The 22,634-nt window shown below is 34.6% G+C and overlaps 1 protein-coding gene across 2 annotated transcripts in view; it reads right to left on the bottom strand.

Moving 5' to 3' along the window:
• Positions 1–1,504: 1,504 nt before the first annotated feature.
• The window catches only part of LOC129002030 (sodium- and chloride-dependent transporter XTRP3-like), a 47,321-nt gene continuing 26,191 nt past the window's right edge, over positions 1,505–22,634 (bottom strand). For both annotated transcript variants that reach the window (XM_054429528.1, XM_054429529.1), the window contains exons 4-15: positions 22,424–22,539; positions 21,396–21,503; positions 18,209–18,292; positions 16,896–17,057; positions 16,209–16,319; positions 14,769–14,970; positions 14,344–14,534; positions 12,594–12,795; positions 12,181–12,340; positions 11,490–11,627; positions 7,665–7,790; positions 1,505–6,904 (exon numbers count right to left, since the gene is read on the bottom strand). In XM_054429528.1, the coding sequence (XP_054285503.1) occupies positions 6,709–6,904; positions 7,665–7,790; positions 11,490–11,627; positions 12,181–12,340; positions 12,594–12,795; positions 14,344–14,534; positions 14,769–14,970; positions 16,209–16,319; positions 16,896–17,057; positions 18,209–18,292; positions 21,396–21,503; positions 22,424–22,539 (1,796 nt within the window). In that variant the 3' untranslated portion in view covers positions 1,505–6,708. The remainder of the gene's footprint in view (positions 6,905–7,664; positions 7,791–11,489; positions 11,628–12,180; positions 12,341–12,593; positions 12,796–14,343; positions 14,535–14,768; positions 14,971–16,208; positions 16,320–16,895; positions 17,058–18,208; positions 18,293–21,395; positions 21,504–22,423; positions 22,540–22,634) is intronic.

Here is a 22,634-nt window from a genome sequence, read left to right on the forward strand (position 1 = left end):
GTCAGTTTCCTGGTTCGTAAGACCGTCTCGTATCTAAGTTCTTAACATCTGTACATGAACATTCAATGGATAAGTTTGCTTAAAATTGGTATTGGAACCTGCTATCTTAATTTTTGGAAAAGTTTCCCATTGAGGGCCAAATTTATCAACGACATGATATTTATGAAAAATTAAATTAGAAAACAACTGTAATCAATCTTCTGTACTCAATCAATCTGTCAAATAATGATAACAGGTTCCAAAATAATATGCACTATAAAAAATAACATCAACCATTAATTTTTTTTATAACAATGTATAAGATGACACAACTTACAAAGATTTAAATAAAATATGTCAATATTATTTAAACGAGATATGTATACAAAGTGATATACCCTTAAAGGTAAATTATACATTAGTACTTTGGCCGCATAATACGTTTAACACTTGATATTATACTACATGTAACTAAATTGTGATATGAAGATTTTCATTGGATATGAGAATTTAGTGATATGCAGTTTAACTTCAAAAGTGCATAGAGGATAAATTGATATGGTACGTCATGATATGTGAACTAATTGTGGGTAGAGTAGGATTAAAATATAATACTTTTTAAACTTAATGATATTTAAAATACTGTGTTAATAAAACAGTACATGTATTTTTTCCACTTAGGGCCAAGAAAAATAAAACAATTAAAAAAACATCTACTATTCTAGTACATTTTAAATGCACTACTGGTACATCAAAGTGGTGTGTGCCATATTGTAATATTTAATTTTTAACAACAACAAGATTTTTAACAATTCTAAAAACATTTAGAATAAATATAGTTATTGTCAACCACTTTAGTCCATTGCAACATAATAGAGTCAGCTAACAAACCATGTTATGAAAATATAAAATGTGAAGTTTATCTTTATCATTAAACATTTTTACTTTGAACTATATTTTAGTTCCTTAATTCATTCATTGTGAAACACCAGTAAGTAAAGAGGGGGCTTCTGTTATTACAATTACCTTAATACTGGATCTAATTTTTATCCATTTGCAAACAATCTAGAAAAATCTGTGATGACAAATATATTTACAAAATTGTTTACAAAATATGTGTAAAAAAAACTTGCATGATTTACCAAAGAGGCCATGACCATTTAGTTCTTTATACAGTGGAACAACGTTAACAGCTTGTCAAGGAAATAATTTCTTTGGAGCAAACATATACTTTGGAAATTTCCCAGCTAAATTCTCTATCTCAACGGAGTAACTTTGGATTTCAAATAAACAAAAACAACGGCTTCAAATTTGTAACAAGACATGGGAAATCTATTGCTAATTATTACTAAAATTTATGTTGCAATGAACTTTTGCATTTTAAGACGAACCTATCACAAGAATATTGTCAGAATTAATTTTATATTTAGAACAACATACAAACTAACTGTGCATATAATATTAATTGCTCAATATTACAGTTAATGATTTTCAACTAATTTAAACTAGTTTATATTTTCCTTAAAGTAATAAAATAATCAAAATGTATAGCTTAACATACATGCTACATACCCAAATGAAAAAATAAATTAAACTAATAATTTGTACTTTGTTTGTAAAAAAAAGTTAACATAGAAGAAACATATGGAAAGAGACATTTAATAACGTTTTTGTTTCTCGGTTGTTTAAAAAACGTTGCATTTCCTAATGAAGACCAATACATGGCAGCCTACATATTTTCAATTTTGATTACTTCAGTTTTATTGACTAATAACTGAAATTTTGATTAAACTATTTGAATTGCCAGTCTAGTACCTTTCTAGTACGGTATAAACGCGTATTTGTCTTTGACATATTCTGAAACATTTTTTCACTGGCACAATATCTGATTTGTACAAAAATATTTCTCATTAAGAACAATTTTATCTCAATATTTTTTATAAGAGCTACAAAATATTTACCCAATCTTAAATTCTACAAATTGATATTTATATGGATATGTTGAAAGCTTTAAGATTCTCACCTAAAATCACTATAACAGTAGCAATTGCTACATTTTATTGTTTTAGGTACATATTTTTCTACTATTATTGTCATTATTGAGTCAATATGGAATGTTTTTGTCAGTTGTAAATTCTTTGAACTAAAATAGGTAATAAGTCTTTGCTTAGCCTATACGACCCGTTTCTGTCTTAAAAGTATTTATTCAGCTTAACTATCTACTACCCCTATTGTACAGCACTTTACTATAGTTTGTATAAAATGTATAAATACAAAATTTAGTCAGTGTGCTGTACATAATTTTATATCACAGTTCATACATAGTGTATGTGCTTATTTTCATAGACCAACCAATACAAAAGTATATTTAATTTACGTGTGGTTACCACATGAATTGCTCTAGAGCTTTGTTTTTATATCAAATAGAAAATAAATATTGTTTACACCATAATACTAACTTATATTATAGATCTATTTTGTTTGTCCCCCTCATAAGAATGTATGAATCTACTAGAGGATAAACCCAATCAGATTGTTTTATATTACTTTCATTTTGTCTCTTATTGTAATGTGTAGATGTAATGTAATTGTGTAATTTAATTGTAATGTGGAGCCTAAAATATGAGTTAATTATTAAATAAAACTTCTGATTTCTGAATGATGTCATCATAGGAATAACGATATCAATAAAGAAATACAAGTGAATTTAGTTGTGATGATATATGTTCAAAACTTTAATCTTAAGGTTGTAATTTATTAGTATTGTAAACATTGTAATAATACTTACAAATTTCATCCATAATGTTCCCTAAGATGGCTCAACAGGTTTTATAAACTGACATAAACATTCCAGCAGCTCTTTGAATGTACTTAGTCTGATTCATACATCAGTATAGTACAGATAAAAGTCTATAGAAGAAATACATATTATTCATCTATAAATAAAATACATTTCTATAATATTTAAAAGGATAAAACGTGCAACAGTATAAAAAGTTACAGTCATATGGAACTATTGTACTGAATTACTTTATGCGATGTGCATATAACTTTGTGCTTTTAAAACTAAAAAAAATTTGAATCACATTTAATCGAACATGGAACACATCAATGAGAAGTACTACAAGTACACTCCATAAAGATACATTTACATGTGTAACAACCACTTATCACAATAAATAAACCTTGGAGTAAAGATTTAAACTGGTATTCTAGAGGCCACTATGCGTTTCGATGATATATTTTAAACAATAATCGTCGTGAAAGTATATAAATCGTTGTAACGTGAAACTTAGTGCATGTACAGGTGTTCTTCGCTAATTTTCCAGTCCTTAAGTGTATTATTGCTCGGCGTTGAGTAATTACGGAGTGCAGAGATAGAAAATGTGCTATATTTATTGACAGACTTAACCCTAGGCACTTCTTTGTCTAACCCTCATATTGGCCATTTCCAATGGTTTCTTGGGAAAAAAGTGTTTAAATTATCATTTTATGATTTGCTTGAGTTTGAGGGTAATCATTTTTCATGAAAAGCATGAGATGGTTTTTGTATCCTTGTCAGGGATTAAGACCAGGTTAATTCAACCACATTACCATTACAAGTCCTAATAAATAGCTAACAGCAAAATGTTTCAACATGAAAAACTAGTTTCTGATGTTTTTGTTTATAAGTATTGACTACTTTGCAAACCTAATGATTGTTTTGGACTTTACTAAAACTAAAACACTAAACAAGAAAATTGATGTGTAATGTTTATAATGTTTGAAAACAACAATGAAATATCACGTACCGATTCGGTTCTTGACTAGAAACAAACCCTAAGATCCACTTATGAGTTTCACATCACATTTAAACATTTTTTAAGAGGTTATTCTCTTTTAACCTTGCATTTGCCTGTCCACATACACAATGGATATGTGCGAGGAACGAAACCAGCAAAGCAAGGGGTGAGCCGATACACAACAAGGGTGAAGTGTATTGATAAAAAGTAGTGCAGGTTCCAGGATCCGAACCCACGACATCGCTGCCTTGGGCCAGTCCGTGGCGCTGCTAACTGAGCCACCGACTCGCCAATTTGTAGTCGAGTAACATGTTAAAATGTAATTAAATGACAAATGAAGAATAAAGAAATCGTTTGAAATGGCCCTCGCTATAACCTTAGTGCCACTTCATTTTTTACATTGACGATCAACATTATTAAACACTTACTAATTACTTTTCAATAGGCTATTACATTGTGAGACACACTTTACCCCTGCAAGCAAAATATTTTGGAAAATTGAAAACTCTTTTTATTTTTATTAGGCCGGATGTAATATGTGGATGGGATGGTGTAAAGGCAAGTATCTCGTTAAATATTTCCTTAATGTTATTTACACATTTTTTATTAGTCAGAAACTAAGTACTTCTGGTTAAGTTATTATGTGTCTAAGTTATTGACCTCTAAGTAACAACACTCCTTACTTAAGGGTTTGTGACAGGATGCAGACAATACCGTAAGCTTATCTTAAAAGCGGTTTGATGAAACTAGAATCAAAACTCCTAAGACTGGAATGCACTGGATTTCATTCTTGATTATCTTATTGCAAAACGTTCAGAGCAGTTTCCAGCTATTTGGTTTGTTTACTACTAATGTATGATATGTCAAGAAGGGGTGTAATTCAAAATCTATAAATTCTCTATAATTTTTAAAAATATGTGTTTACGCCACACTAAACTATTTTGAAAAACTTCCCATGCAAGGATTTAGTCCAGAAAACAGCTATTTGCCGCCAGCTTAATCAAATGGGGGTTCATTGCGTACTACTGTACTGTAATGAGTTTTACCGGACACCAATCAGCTGATTATACTGCATATTTGGGTGACAACGAGTGGTTATAAACAAAAACATAACCTCTCTTAAAGGTTATGACTAGTGATTTTTAGTCCTTTAGTTGGTGGTAATGTGTAAGGTTTTGTACAGATTTAGTAGTATGGCGTAAACTATCGTACGTAACTTGTCCAAAATGTGTTAACCGGACTCGTATGGCAATCCCGTACTCGACTTCATCTCGCACGGGAACGACCACACTCGTCCGGTAAACACTTATTTTCAGGACTATTAACGTAATATACTATTACATCACTCTGATTATGAAAATAACTCATTTCCGTACAGCTGAGCTATCCAAAAATCATTGATATCCAATCTGGCAAAACATATGATTTTGCCAGTCTTAAACACTAATTAATTATCCTTGCCCAAACAAACAAAATGTCCGTTTAGCTCAAAGAAGAGCACTAATTTTATGCATTATTTTATTACGAGAAATATTTTTTAAACAGCTGACTTTTAAATAAATCGTAAACCTATGCTATGACAGATTTAAACAGAATTACTAGACAATGGAATAATATGAAAAATATTGTTCACTACTTGTCATGTAAAATTCATTCCGGGGCTCAATAGTTGTTTACGCACTTGGCTTTGCCTCGCTGGTAAACCACTATCTTTCCCCAAAATGGGTCACTTTCAGGACTAGTAGTGAAATAATCGAAATATAAACTGTAAATATTAGTTGGAAACAATTTGGTGGAATGACGTGTAAAAGAACTACTTTAATAATAGTTTAACGTCTTGTTGAAAGTTCCTATTTTTTCCTTATAGTATGGAGTTTTTTCCAAATCAAACTATTGACCATTTTACCAATAGTGTAAAAGGTCAAGTAATCAAATATTATGTTCCATTGCTTTGTAAAATTTGTTTAATTATTGCTGCAATTCAATAAAAAAAACTTGTAAACCGGTTTAAGAAAATAATATTGGCGCAACCCTCTGTCACAAACCCAACTATTATTACAGTTAACCTATTCTTACAGAAGGCAAGAGAGAAGCATACTTATGCTTTCAACAAGCATACCTGATCTCAGTATTGTCTGGACTTTCTACAACAATATTTTACAGGAGGATCTAAAAGCCAACCTACATTAACAAATTAGCATCTCAAGGTCGTCTGACTCATGATTACATCAATGTGGATTATTTTATTGCAAACTTGAATGGCATGAATACACATTGATCGTAAAACTCACGGAACATCCTTGAAATGATCTACAATGAACTTTTTGGACGGGGAGGATTATAGTTATGTTATCAATATATTACTTATCATTGTCAATGTATAGCTGTTTTAAATTTTAAATTGTTGATATACGGTACATAATATTTTTCCCAAAGTGTGTAAGATATTGAAAGGACAGAGTGAAAAATCACAATGATGTTTTCAGTAAAAATAATATTTTTTAGAGAATTAATCAGAGACTTGTGGAAAATAAAATAAACACTCATAATCTTATAGGGTGGTTTAAAGACAATGAAATACCATTACGTTACATGGACAAGCCTGTGGCTACTGTTGGGATAAGATAACGCAAGTCGTCTGTCTGAAACAGCCGTGTTTGGCTTATCATCTGAAAATTAACCCTGAACTACCAATATTGAAAAGTTTTTTCCAGACTTTGATTTGGAAATAATAAATGTTTTCCTAACAGCTAAATGTAAACAAACAAGAAACTGAAAAAATATATCATTTAAAAACTTGTGGAACATCAATATCACTTTTCTCTCTGACCTTTCCGACTCAATCAGGTTATTTAAGGCCTACGTTACAGTGGATGAAGCATTGTTGATCATTTCTGTCACTCTTAGCACCATTGACATGACCATGGGATGCAGTTGCGGAGACAGACTAAGACTCGTCGTCGTCATCATCGTCTGACGCACCCGTTGGGCAACACAACCCTTCCGTCCCATCCTCGCGAATGCAGAATAATAAAGTCTCCGCTGCGGTAACTCGGTGTTCCACGATCCCGTGGAATTCTTTCAAGTCTTGTGCTGGAAACCAGGCTTTCTCGTTGTCGTCTATTATTACTATCCCTAAAGCTCTGGAACAGTCAAGATTTGTTTAGTTGGCATTATGTATAAAGTAGACTATAGATAAAAAAAGACAGCAGTCTCATGTTAAAAATATGGCTAGTTTTAGAGTGGAAATGGAAGTAGTTGAATTGAGCCAACGACAGAGTTTCTGATTTCAATTAAACTATTTCTGTTAAATACAACAACTTTTTGACCAAGGAAAACTGAAAATACACCTCTACCGTAATTTACATAATCTTTTTCAGTCACATCAGCCACCATATTATCAAAAAGGGGAAAAATGATCATTTTGACACTGGTACACTACGTTATACTGGCTCATTCAGGTACGTTTTATTTTAAATAGTAATCGGCTCCAGCTGATCCAAGTAGATGGTATGTCTACTTCAGTTTCCAAAGGTCAATGGTCCACAAATATTTGAACATCAGAAAGCTTATGAAATGTACAAAAAATCCAAATAAGGTTTTATGTCCATATTTTAATTCTTAGATTAAAAATACAACATTTTTTTGTCCTCAACAATTATTGCTTGAGCCCGAAATTGTTTTTCACATTACTTCAGGCTAGACCTAGGGGTTGCGGTATTATCACTTATTTTTTTAAAATCCATTGGTGACTACATATTGCAAAAATTTCATGATGGTTAGGTTATAAGAAATTCTTTTGACATTCAAACGCAGTTAGAGTAGAGGGACAAACAATGAAAGTACAAGAATTGCTACAAAAATGGTTAATCACACTCTGAATGCCCCAATGTTTGTACTGACCTACAGATGGCGACTCCCGGGATCCACAGCACAGCTGCCAACACAAGACATCCGATAAGCAGCAGCGCCCACACTGGCCACTCCCGTGTCTCCGTTACACCCTTGCTGGCGACCCACGCGGGGTACCTAGCAAACCAACAGTCATAAACTTCCTTATACATGAAGTGACTGAAGCACAATAAAATGTTGAACATAAATAAAAAAATAAGGTTATTACTACCGGTACCCACGGTGGAAGGAAAAAAACGTAGGTGTGATATTCCCGTCATATGCTGACGTCACCCAGATTGCAAACGCCATTTCACTATTCAGAAAAACTATAAAAACAATAACAAGCAAATAAAAAAATACTACTAAAAAATATACTAGGCTATATGACATTTACAAATCAGGTGATTTTCTGTTTACAATCTGGGTGCCGTTTAAAGGGCAACTGGGCATTAATCCATGAATGAAGGATGAGTGTAGAATGGAGTGAAGGATGAGTAGTGAATGGTTTGTCACTAGCTATGATCAGCTGTGTTTTATGTGTCTAGGACCATTTATCAAAAGTCCAATATAACTGAGCCCAGTTGCAAACCATAAAATAATTGCTTACTTTTCCCAGATAATTGAATATAATTTCTAAGCACACAGACACTAAACAGTATAAAATTTTTTTTGATGAGTATAATTTTTAAAATATATTTTTGTGTTTTATTTTACTTATTGTCATATTTATTGATTATGGAATGTCCAAGACAGAAGCGTGACAGCTTTGGCAACTTTGAACACCATTAATTGTACCCTACTTGATTTTTTGTAAAGCAATTTTCACAATGGGAATTATTAAGCCTATGTGCACTTTGAAGGCATAAGGGAGTGAAAATTTAAAAACGTACGTTTTCAGGAAAAGCACTTTGCAAATTTTTTTCCCCTTTTTTCAAAACTTTTATTATTATTTTTATTTCATTAACATTTGAAGTTTCATAAAATGTCAATGGTAACGCAATATCTTTGGTACTTTTTTTTTAAAAGAGCATCTTTAGTGGAAAAACACAAAATCCTGTCACGACCATAACAGACGTTTAAATGAATATTAAAAATAGTTAATATTATTTTTATAACTATGTTTTGCTATAAACTAATTTACTTTTATGACCATTATACATTAAAAAGGTCACTGAGCTTTTGGTATATTTGGTCTTTCTAGAAAAAAATAAAAAAACTCAAAAAATTGAAAAAAAGCCAATAAAATCTTTCTAAGTTTGTATAACTCCGAAAAAACTTACCTGAGACCTGAAAAATCGCTATGTTTGTATAAAGGTGTGCTTCTTTTGTGTATAAAACATTGAAATATGACGATATTTTAACTTTTGAAATTTTTATGATAGAAATCATAAACGTGATGGTCAGGGACAAGCGGTACGGTCGTGAATTTTCTGAAATAATCTAAATCTTTCTAAACAATCCTTCAATTATACTGTTAGTTATAATAAAAATAAGTGTTTCAATTGAACTAAACTGTTCAAATTACAATTATATTAAAGTTATTGTCACGACCAAACACACTATAATCCATAAGGCTGGATTGGTCGTGAAAAAACCCGCGATGGTCGTGAAACTTTGGTCGTGAAATTATGTGTTATTTGGCTCTGTTCTGGCGGTAGCCCTGCACCTCATGTTCGAGGATACAAAGTGAACTTCTAGGTTAATCTAGCAATTGAAATATCTTATAAACAAAAATTAACACCATGTCTACTTCATCGAATGACTACTTACGGTCATGGACACACCAAAATTACAAAAAACACAATCTTTCCTTTATTAATCTTGTAATTCCTAATTTCAACTCGAAACGACCGGCACTACAATCCTGACGTACACCCCGAACTATAGTCTCTAAAACCAACTGACTCCATCGACGCCAGGCTTGCCACTGTCGTGCTTCAAAGTTGAAAATTTTTCCCAAATGGTCGTGACGCCAAATCGAGGGACAGACTTATTTTGTCATGGTAGTCAGTTTGCAATGACAATAAAATTATAATATGCTCCTTTTTTGTAAGTTTAATAACCATTGATGACAAAAAAATATGGCTTTATATATTTCGGCATGAATAATTAGTCTAACAACAGCGTGAAAGTTGGAAAATGTACCCTAGGGACACGTCATGGTCGTGAATTTCGAGACTTTAAAAATACGAAAAAAATACCTAGAACCTATTTAAAACCAAATAAATGTGTGTAACATGTTGCCCCCGTCCCAAAAAATATTAAAACACATAATAATAAACTACATATTCAGTATCTACGAAGTAAAAGGCCAGGGACATGAAAACGTACGTTTTTAAATTTTCACTCAAGGAGCAACAATTGATTGCATGGCAAAACGTAGGGAACAATTAAAGGGACCAAACAAATTATTTAGTTAAAAATAGCATCAGAAAAGGTGCTAATGACCAAAGTGCACACAAGCACTGTTGACCTAAAATTTTCCTTGTTCTTTGTTTTTAGCGATGATTTAGTAGTAAAGATGTTGGTTCATTTGGAACCATAATCAAACAGGAATTCATATATTTGAAAAAAAATATCGCTATACAGACAAACTTAATACTGTATTGCTGTATGGAATTTTCTTACACTAAACCTATAAGACATTAATTTAAGTTTAGATATTAACTGAGAGGTTGATTAACTTTAAACTTAACATCAGATACATCACAAATATTTTGATTCCCTAAGAAGCAGGGATGGACGGGTCCCGAAATTTCGGGAATTTTTCGGGAAAAAAATATTCCCGATTATCGGGACGGGATTACATTTGACTCGGGAATTTTTCGGGACGGGATTTGGTCCGATCGGCGATTTTTCCGCTTCGCGAGTGCCGATAACGCCGTTATTGCGAGCGATAGGTCCGCGAACGCAGGAGACGAAGTCATACCGACGATCGCGCCGTGACCGCGGAGTACTACCGACGATCGCGCCGTGACCGGGAGTCATGACGACGATCGCGCCGTGACCGCGAGTCATGACGACGATCGCGCCGTGACCGCGAGTCATGACGACGATCGCGCCGTGACCGCGGAGTCAAGCTGACGATCGAGCCGTGACCGCGAGTCATACCGACGATCGAGCCGTGATCGCGAGTCATATCGACGATCTCGCCGTGACCGCGAGTCATACCGACGATAACCCCGTGACCGCGGAGTCATACCGACGATCGCGCCGTGACCGCGAGTCATACCGACGATCGCGCCATGACCGCGAGTCATGATGACGATCGCGCTGTGACCGCGAGTCATACCGACGATCGCGCCGTGACCGCGAGTCATACCGACGATCGCGCCGTGACCGCGAGTCATGATGACGATCGCGCTGTGACCGCGAGTCATACCGACGATCGCGCCGTGATCGCGAGTCATGACGACGATCTCGCCGTGACCGTGAGTCATACAGACGATCACCCCGTGACCCGCGAGTCACAGGTTACTATAGGTACCTGTAAATTGTTACCCATTTTTTGGTTTTTATAGATCAGTGCCACAAATGGTAAAAATTGATTTCGTATGTCTTTTTTTGGTAACTGCAATACAGTACTTTCTTATTATGTACAGAAAAAAATCCCGTCCCGTCCCGTCCCGAACTAAAAATTCAATCCCGTCCATCCCTACTAAGAAGTCTGTAAACAAGCTGCAAATTAAGAAATTTGTTTTATAATGTCTTTTGGAATAAGCAACTTAAAATCTAGTTAACTATACCATTTTGCTCAAGGATGCATAGATGGTATAGAGCAGATGTGAATAATAATGTGTCAACAATGAAAACATATGATTAAGTAAGTTATACCCGCTGCCGTTGACTATGATTTCCGTGATGCTGGCTATGAGGATCAGCAGCATAGCCAAGGGCGAGAGATACTTCCAGCACAACAACCAGTACCAGCCTGGCCGAGTCCCTGTCATCAGTTCTATGTCATCAGCAAACCTACAACATCATCAGGGAATACTCTAGACTCATCAATGTTGTTAGTAAAATCAAAATAAATTTATAATATTCATTGTGATCTTGTTCAAGGAAAGTGTTAAAACACTTTGATATAATGAAGTATTCAGCGGTTTAATTCACTTCTATCCTCTGCAGTGTGCTAGCTGTCCTCTGGGGATAAAACTTTAAAAAGTCTCAAAAACCTTATTGAAAAGTTGTTTACGACTAGGAATTCCTAAGCCAATTTCTAAACTTATAAACATAGCGATTACAGTTGTATATTTTTCTTCAGTAGAAGAGGAAAGTTAAAAAGGCAAGTGTTAAAAATAAACTGAAAAATAAACTTGGCAATATTTTATAAAAGAGAGATATATGCGTTGTTTAAACCCGCATAGTTATATAAAATAACCTACAAAAAAACATCATAATACATTTACTTATTACCGGTATTTCATTTAACATTTTTACTAAACCGAGAAAACAGAGTAACAATATATATGATTATCTTATCTTTCACCTTTGAACACTTTACATGTTTTATGATTAAATTTACCTCTTGAGGCCATAAACGTATGAAACAGCTATACACTCAAAGAAGGCAATTATCAGAAGTGGAAAGTTGCCACTGAAGTTGTCGAAGAGGATGAAGACGTAATTTCCAGCACCGTGGGCAAAACTCATTGATATAACACAGCATATCAAACACATCACCCCTGAAAAAGTGAGAGAAAAAAGGGAATCAGAGTAATATTTATGGTTTACATTCCTTATATTCATTGAAGTCAATATGGATTTTCTAAGTATTGCCATAGGTTAAACATACTCTCTTTTACAGTTAAACTACTTAGGATTTCCCCTATTCCCCCAACTTACCATGCCCTGACTTTAACTATTGCAACTTCCTGTTTGTAGCCTTGTTCCTGAAGTTAAGGAAACATTTAAAGGAATCAATAAAACTAGACTTACCTGTTAATATTTCTTTCCTGAGGTTGGGAAACAGCTTCATGTCTACTATAGAAGTGACAACGCCTTCTAGAGTTCCAAATTGCGAGTCGATTCCCAGAGTGAACAGCATGAGGAAGAACAGAACCGACCAGAACTGAGCTCCTGGAAACTGGTTGATGGCTTCGGTAAAGATGATGAAAGCCAATCCTGTGCCGGCAGCTGACTGAAATCAGAAGTGAAACACACAAATGATCACTGTTGTGCTTTTACAAAAATAAAGTTTGAGAGTCTGTTTTAAATAAACCAACCAGTGTTTTAAATTGAAATTAGCTCTTTATTGGGTTTTCCCAAACAGTTGAATGGAATAAAAATTCATTGGGTGAAACTTGCAGTACCGTAAAGTTTAATTGTTTTTATGAATGTATGAAGTTTTTATGAATATATATCTCTGATCTCTGGTTGGTAGTAATGATCTATCCTCAACTCCCTTTTTCAAAACTATAACACTAAATTTGAATTTGTATTTGATTTACAATACCTTCAAATCAAAGGTTTACTGGTTCAATTCTAAAAAGAATAGATTCTACAATTAGTTGCAATTTGTCACCAAGCCAATAATGAATGATGCTTAGTTGTCAACATCAGATAAACATTATACAGTGAATCAGAGCATGGACAGTTGCAAGAGAAATATGTTTAAAATGCCACTAGTGTCAATTAAAACAATATACATCCAAACAAAGAAATAAGTGGCTTTAATGTAAGTATAGGATCACTGATGGTATGGACCGTTTTTAAGGCATTTGAAATAAACTAGTGTCCCTGTTGCTCGTATTCGAGCAATTGCTAAGTATTATTGGCGTTAACAAATAACAGTCATAAGTTAAATTTCTGATGACTTTAATAGATTCGACTCAAAGATTATGGAAATACTCAAGATGTACAACAGATCGATATAATCAACATTTCTTGTAAATATCTTTAATTTTTCATTTTTTAAAAGCTTATCTTGTTTTTTAGTGTTTTCTACAAATAGCCTTACTCATAGCCGCATTAGGTTGTCCATAATTACATAACGATTATAAATTTTAAAAAAAACATTATTTCTATTTCCTTGGTGGTGTTCTATGACTTGTCTATGTTTCCACAGTTTGCAAATCGGCTTTTTCAATGATTACTAAGAAATGCAGCACAGTGTTAATTCAGTTCTCTTTTTAGTATATCAATTTATCCAGGCTCTCTAGCTTTTCTTGTTTTTTTCCATTGTAATATTTACGCCAACCCAAATTCAAATAGTAAATATTTCATTTCAATCAAGTCAGTAAATGTTTGTAGCAAACTGTTAAATTAGGAAACTTATTGACTGTTTACAATTAACATATTATTCTTCTCGCTTTTAATTTCTGACAACAGCTGCAGTTTCATAACAATTTTTGTTTCCTATGTTAATCTTATGGAGAAATGCGAAACTTTAAAGGGCCCCAGGGCCTCACTCTCTGATTATTTCCCTAAAAAGAAAGTTTCCTGCACAACTTCAAGTTACGCTCTTTCCAATGACACCAAAAACATGTCAATCGGTTCAGTAGTTTCGGAGGAGTAATTGTCACAAAAAAACTGCTTGCGTATTAAATAAGTATAGATATAGATGCTCTTCCTAGCTCCTATAATATTAATACTGCCTGTTGTATTTATTTATAGGAATACATTTTTACAACAAAACTGGCTAACATTGCAACTTGTGTTTCTAGAATCTTTGTTCTATTCGACTCACACTGTCCAGCTCTTTCTCCAAGTCGCACTCTGGCAAGGGTGGCATTGTTGTGACGACGTCGCCCATCAATGCGACAGCCGAGCCCTCAGTCGGCAGCCGGGATAGGTCGACGTTTGTGTGACCGAACGTCGCAAAGATTGTTGCATTCCTCTCCTCCAGACAGCGCTCATAGTTCAGCGTAGCCTTGAATCCTGAGAACATTGTTAGATATCTACACATATTCAATCATGGAAGTTCAAGGTATTTAATTTACACTGTTCACTATATTATATTTACGATTCACAATATGTGACGTAAGGTCCCATTCTATTTTATAATAATTTCACCCCTACAAGCCAAAACAAATAGGATATCATTTATTTCTTACAATCTTTTCACAATACAACCTAAAGTACCCTACTGGTGAAGAATCAGCATATACTCACCGATGACAGAGAAGACGACGATGCCAGCAAACATAGATGTGAAGCAGTTAGTCATAGACACCATTATTGCATCTCTGTAGCAGTTGTTGTTGACAGGGTTGTAAGACGAGAAAGCTATCAAACCTCCAAACGCAAGACCGAGTGAGAAGAAAATCTGCGTCCCGGCCTCCAACCATACCACGGGGTCTGAGAGGGTGTACCACTGTTATACATGGGAGATTAGAACTGTTTACATGGAAATACACACCTACATTATAATACTAGAATATAATGATACCTACATTGTAGGTGTGTGTAATCATTTGATTAGTTGAGGATGGACGGATTATCTGTCCAATAGGTACATATAGAGCAACTAATACATAACACTCAAACTAAGTTGCACAGTCAATAAGTGATGCTTTCCTGGAGAACTGCTTGGTTAGCATAATAGATATGAGGGAACCACGTCAACTGCTTATGTGTTATTTATTTATAATTATTTGTTGTTTTCCACATTTAATGACACACTGTACCGTATTTGGTATTCTAAACTTATTATAACAACTGACCATGAAAATCACGAAAAACATGTGATCAAAAATATTTATGTTTTATTATTCAAGTGTTAATAAAACTCAGATTATACGTATTTGAATAGATGTTGCTGCTTTAAAGCACTGGAATAAAATGGGTTCAGGATTTAACCATGATGATGACCAAGGGTCAAATAACTACGATACTAACACATTATGTGTAGAATGGAATGAGATGCCTTGAGCAGCTTTGCCACTGACTGTGACCACCTGTTTATTTAGGTGGGATCATTTATCAAAATGCAGTATGATGAAGAACAACTACATTCAGTTTAGATAATAAGGCAGCTATTTATTTATCGAATGAATTAGTTGGTATCCTACAACACCTCCATTTGGTCCTACTAGGCGATCATTATAACCACTCTTCAGAAAAACAGCTTTAGCTTAGAAATAGCTGGTCTCAGTCAGCAACAGCTACACAAGGCAATTTACCTTGTTAAACTCATATTTTGGGGAAATATGCTCCTTATCATCTCCAGCTTAGTTTGTAATTTGGTATTAACAATTAAACTTGAGTTTAAGTAAAATAACTTAGCACTATGATTACCAAGGGCCAATAAATTCTTCGACTTAGATAGAGCCGGGTTTTCCTAGACGCGGAAGAGGTGCGCGGAGAGCGGAGGCCGGAGAGTGAAAAAGCGAGTAACATGGCATTCCGCTCCGTTTCTAGGAAAGCAGTAACAATAAGTTACCTAAGACAAGAGGAGTCTGCTCTCTGTGTTCCTCTCTCCGCGCTCCACTTCCATGCCTAGGAAAACCCAGCTTAATAGGCTTTTAACATCATTGTCGTGTTGTTACAAAAACTTAATTATTATAAGCTAAACAAGTGTTCTATGAAGATGATGACTTAAAATTAAGTTACCTTTGGAGTAAATAAATGTCGTAACCCATCAGACATTCCGTGTAATGTTACACCCCGGAAGAAAAATATTATCAGCACAATGTAGGGGAAAGTTGCTGTTACATAAACAACCTGAAATGAAAAGTAAAATTGAGACAAGTTAAACATGTGAGTACCACAAGGTATAAGAGTTCATATTATAAAGGCTATCTTGAATATGATTTTGAACAAAATATATTGAACACTTAATTGTTGCTTATAAATTTGATTGAGTACCTACTGCAGTTTTTGAAATCTGAAGGCTGTTTTGTATTAGTGCTTTGTGCCAGGCATGAGTTAGAGTGTGCTAATATCAACTAAGTGTTTTCTCTTGTGATTGGGTAAATATAACCGCAAGTGTAGATACTGTATAACTCATTAGCCATATACCATACTACTAGAACATGCAACATCAACAAATATGTATAACATTTCGATTGATATTAAAAAATTATAGTGTCTAAGTCCAAGTTGTTTAAACAACAAGAAGTAAATAGCAGACATACATATCCTAGACACAAACATACCTTTAAATGTCCAAATCACATGAGAAACAACATGACAACAACATGAGAAAGATAAAACAAAAATAGCAACAATTTTTTTCCATGTTTGAAGAGAAAAGATCTATCAGAAACAGATTATTTTAACTGCAACAGACAAACTTACCTTGCCTGAAGAAGCGATTCCTTTGATCATGCACATGTAGACAAGAATCCAAGCTATGACAAGAGCAAATGCTATCTTCCAGTTGAAGGCCCGAGGATGGTCTATATCCTCCGAGACCATGAGTGTTGTGCGATACCAGAAATACTGGGTCGGTGTGCTTGCCTGTAAGAAATATTAAGCTTTTTACATTAGAAGTTAGTATAGCTCGTCAGTTGAGTGGATATAGTGCTTGTCTAGAAATGAATAAGTTGACAGATGATCCTGAGAAGAGTCAACATATTTTTATTGGCTTGAAACTGGGACTAAGTAGAAAAGGACCTAAGGAGACTGGGAAGGAAGGAAGAGGCGAGAGAAAGAGATGGAGGCATTTTGTTGGGAAGGCCAAAAGTACCTCTTTGGGGTACAGTTCGAGCAAAGTTTCTGTGCGCATCCAGATCTGATTGGGTCTAGGTGAGGGGGTTGGCGGGGGTACTTTTGTGAAAACATTTGTTTTTTGCTACTCACTCACCCCTACCCCTAGCACTGTCAATAGCTGGTTCCCGTATTTTTTAATTTGGCTAGTAGCGACCCATCCACACGCACAGAAATTTTGGCCGATGGGTACCAGTGGCCATCACAGCACTAAATATGTCAAAAAAATTAAAACGATGCAGAAAAGCAATACATTAACAAAGCAAATATTTAGGTACAAAAATGTTTAAACTAGCAATTTTGTACCTACATTTTTAAAAATGTCCGGATCCCCTTTACTGGAGGTTATTCCGTACCCCTAGTCACCTGTCAATGGGATTTCAATAAATGACCCTGATAAAATAACCTGCAGATCTTTTTCAGCAACAAAGCTGTTATCTAATTCAACACTCACTTTGCACCCTGGTGTTTTAGCGTCAATCTAATCTAGTCTAAAAGGCTTCAAACAACACTTTAGCATTTATCTTTTAAGTCATTCATCTTTAAATCAATCCACGTTCCTTTTGGCTCCAAGGAAACATGTTTGTCAATTTTTGTGATCTAGCTTCATTGCACAGCTTATTTCACAACTACTAGTCGACTACAGGTGATACAATAAGATTGGAAATAACTCCTTCGTCTACATTCTTATTTGTAAAGAATATTATTATTGTTATTATTGGAGGACCGTTTGAGAAAATTTGTTTCAAAATTGTATTTGGATGTTATGTTAGTAAATTAAGCTAATTGATGTGAGTCTATACTTATCTATAATATTTCCGTTTGTTTTGACAAATGAACTATGATTTTTTTTACTTCAACGGTATCAATTCATCAAGTAAAACTGTAGAAAAGTTACTTACCACACATTCAGGCTCAGGAAGATACGTTCCGTTTTCAAAATATTTGTTCGGACATTCCGACCAAGGCAATTCAGATTGGAAACTCTGGAATAGTAAAAAAATATTATCAACATGAATTTTTAAAATAACACTTGATTACATTAAAATGGGGAAGATTTTTAATAGTATGGTAAGCAGTCTTATTGACTAATAAACCATACATAAACCCAATTTTGGTTCATAATCATAAGTATATACAGTTTTTATAAACGATAATGTAACTAAAAAATATAAAACTTTATTGAAATTCATACTTGCAAATATATGTTTTTTTTCAGAATTTATAGAAATTCTATAGTAGGCCTAAGTCAGCTGAAAATATTTGATTAGACGTAATATGTAATCACAATATTTTCATTCACTGCAAAAAGTGTTCTAAACAGCTATTACCAGGGGTGCCCAGAGAGGGGTACTGTGGCGCGTTTGCGCCACAGGAATTTTTGGGGGGGGGACTTATTTTGAGATTTTTGGGGGGGATATTTTTTTGCTAGCTGTCATAATGAATGTATAATTTTGTATAAGCAGCCCGAAAAGTGTTTCTAAGTAGCTACCAACAACATTTTGCCGTTCGTAATTAAGATAGCTTCTAAGAATGGTAAAAACGGACCTTTCCAGACAATCCTTAATATACCAGTGTCGAATTTTACTTGCTACATATGTTTTGGTGGTTCTTTAACTCCACCATCGTCAGGATTTAAAAAAGATCCACTTCTGGAGGTGTCGTCAGAATACGACAAACATTTAATACAAAACCCGAAACGATTACAGATAGGCCTGTCAATTCGTACATTGCCGTCGGTAGGACTGGAAGTAAGTAAAGCCGCGTTTACACCGGAGTTAGCAACACGTGTTGCTAACATTTGTTAATAACATTTAAGAAAACACCTCTAAATTTGTTGGTAACATTTCATGTTATCAACAAAAATACCGTGTTAGCAACAGAAATTTTGTTACCCACCGAGTGTCGGTAAAATCTGGTAACATCCTTTGATGTTTTCAAATGTTAATAACATTTGTTAGCAACAAATGTTACCGAGCGCTTTGGATGTTAGCAACATTTACCCCCTCCCCTGCGCCGCCTCACAGGTCCTAGTTCAGCAGACGAGCTAGGCGAGTTGTGAGGCTGTTTACCTAAATTCCTAGTATTTTTGTGCACTGTGTTCAGCAATGGAGGAGGTGTTGAGTGAAGTAGATTGGGGTAAGGAGGCGGTGATAAAACTAATAGACCTATATCGCGAGTACTACGTCTTGTGGGACCAAACGTGTGCGGAGTTCAAAGACCGGAACGAGAAAAACAAAGCGTGGACAGAAATTTCATTGGCAATGAAATTATCAAAGGCATTCGGTTGTTTGTGCCAACAGATATAGAAGTGTAGCCTACCCATTTTTTGACTTGGTCTATCCAGCAAGAGCTATTCAATTACGTCAAGAGAGTAAGTAACAATACTAAATTACCGGTGTGAAGGTTGATATTTATTTACTAATTATATCGCATTTTTACTACAATATACAACGGTGCGGCGCGGCGTTGGCGGGAATGGCAAGTTGGTAACATTTTAAAGTCTCCAAACGGAATGATAATAACATTTTTTTTGATAACTTTTGTTATCAACTTGTGTTGCTAACAAAAATTTTAGTAACATTTGTTGGTAACTCCGGTGTAAACGCGGCTTAAAGTAAACTGAATCAGGTTCAGGTTATGACGGACCGACGTGGTCTCTGGATTGTCGTCTGCGTTTTCAACAGCTGATATTGGACTATTGTAGTGACTGAGAAGAGTATTGAACATATAATGGGATTCATAATTAATTGAGTGTAATTGATAGGCCTATCTGTTATCGTTTCGTGTTTTGTGTACAAACGGATTGTCTGACAAGATGCGTTTCTACCATTATTAGTCATAAAAGACAATCCTGGGGCTATCAAAATTAATTATAAGATTACTTCGTCACAAAAACCTTTTGTACTGGTGGCAATTATTAAGAGATACTGTGGGTATTTTGCCCGGCGATTTTTGTAGAAGGCAGCCTGGGAGTAGCGAGCATAACAAGTCTGTCTTATTTCGTGACTCTGCCTATAACGTTGAAACAATATACTTTTTGGTTGGTTAGTCTATGGTATTATTAATCCCCTTAAGTTGTTTGAATTTTTAAGCCCTGTAAAAATTAACGCCACCTATTATTGTACAGTTACATAGTACTGTGTTGGAGTAGAGTAATTCACCAAGTAGGCCTATATTGTTGTACGTTTTGAAGACGTTGTCTATTGCTTGCAATACTGAGCACACATATTGGCTGACAATACAGATTCTGAATTGTAAATTGAAAAACTTCTAATTAGTCCATTAGTTAGATTTAATGATGTATTGTTAAATGACGTTTCATATTAAACATTTAATTTTGATTATCAGCAAGTTTGTTTTTCGTACCTCAAGTTTACTAAATACTTTAAATGCTTGTTTTATGAGGTAAAGGAAAAATTGTCAGATAAATTGGAAAGGGGAGGGTAGGTTTAAATAGACGGCAGCATAAATTGGGGGGCCTACTCCTTTGGCTTGGGGGGGGATTGCGCCTCTGGGTTTGGGGGGGATGGGCACCTCTGGCTATTACTACTGTATAACCATTGACTTTGGCTTTATGGAACAGCTCATGGAGCCAATTTTATTGTTAATCATGAAATTAACCCTAAAATAATATAAACAAAATGGGATGAGAAGAATATTTTTTGTTTGTTAGTATATGATGAGATCCAACTTGATTAACAAAAGCGCCAATCGAGTGCGTACATAATCCCTACAATTCGCAAATTCAGTAACAGCCTTGTGTTGATATCGTTGCATTAAACTTATTGATGGATGTATACTGATGAAACATCCATGAAGTTTTTGTGTATCTATGTTGTTAAAACGTCTCAATTATCCTCTCTCTAGTATGTGTTATCTATCATTATGCCATTAACTCTTGAATCTTACTTTAGTCTATATTACCTTTAATGTGAAACCCAAACATGTAAGTGTTAAGTGAGCATTGCGTTGTGATAGTTGCATTTGAAACACTGACTACACTACACTGAGAATAAGTTAAGAGAATTATCATAGGCCTAGGCCAATCTAAAAGAAGTTTATATTTGTCATAATAGCAAACCATACCTGGACAAAATAAAAGAGGCACCACGCAATAATGGTGTTATAGTAGAGAGCAACGTTGAATGAAACCACAGCACTGCTGATACCAATCCCTGCGAGATACGGCGATACCTGGAAAAACCATCAATGAAAGTTTTATAGAAAAATGATTTTTAAATTTGTAATCACTATAGATAATTAATGAACACTTGGATGAAATTTAATAATGTTACCCATAGTTTCATGAACTTTTTAATTAAGTTACCTTTTATTTTGTAATTGCCTTGTGTTCGATTTATTTACTGATGTGCATTTTGCCACTGAGTGATCTTATCTTCAGAGTTACCTACTCTAAAATATAAAATTACATTTTAATGTACTATCATAGACCAACGCAAGTAGACTTCCCATCTCATTTCAAATTTTAAATCTCGTTTTTCGAGTCTAGTTTCATGATGGTGACACTGATGAGTGTTGACAAAATTTTTTTATGATTAGATCATGTGTTTGGTTAAACGAGGTTTTATGACTGAAATAACAAGAAACAAATTGAGAACAAAAAATGACCTCTACAGTGCACCAGACGGAACTAAAGATCACATTTTCTTCAGCTGATCCATAAGGATGAGAAATCTACTAAGGGAGTGTGTTTTATGTCTACTATTTACAAGTGTTTGTGAGTCACAATGTTTTATCAGATTGCTAGGATTACATAGTACAGTAGTGCGATAGTGGCGGGCACTGGTCGAGGTTCAGTTCCATCCCAATCACATAAGACTGGATATCTTTTCCTCGTAGATTAATATACTGGTTTGACCCATAAGGTTTACCTTTATCAGATAGCGAAAAGCCATTCATGATTGGATGGATTTGAACCCGAAACTTCTGACATCAAAGGTATCAACCAGTAGACTAGATTGCACCCCAATCATTTTTCATTAGGGGTATTTTTTAATTGCTGAGTGGTCAACAATACTATTAAGGTACACAAATAAACAATAAACAAAAACAATAATTACGGTAACCGTATTTAATGAAATGTTAGCAATCACCTGATTCCAGACTCCTATAGCTCCTTTGCGCAATCTCTGACCAATCGCCAGCTCTAGATAGAAGATTGGAATACCTTCGATACACAGCATCACAAAGTAAGGAATCAGGAATGCACCTGTTAGAAAGATAATGAGTTAATTACTGTGACAATTGAAGTCAGAATCGTATCAATTTCTAATGTTACATTAAAAATATACATCATAGATATTA

The sequence above is a fragment of the Macrosteles quadrilineatus genome, unplaced genomic scaffold (assembly GCF_028750875.1).
Source record: "Macrosteles quadrilineatus isolate MER2022 unplaced genomic scaffold, UCM_ALF_1.0 Scaffold_9__3_contigs__length_116548681, whole genome shotgun sequence".
Lineage (NCBI taxonomy): Eukaryota > Metazoa > Arthropoda > Insecta > Hemiptera > Cicadellidae > Macrosteles > Macrosteles quadrilineatus.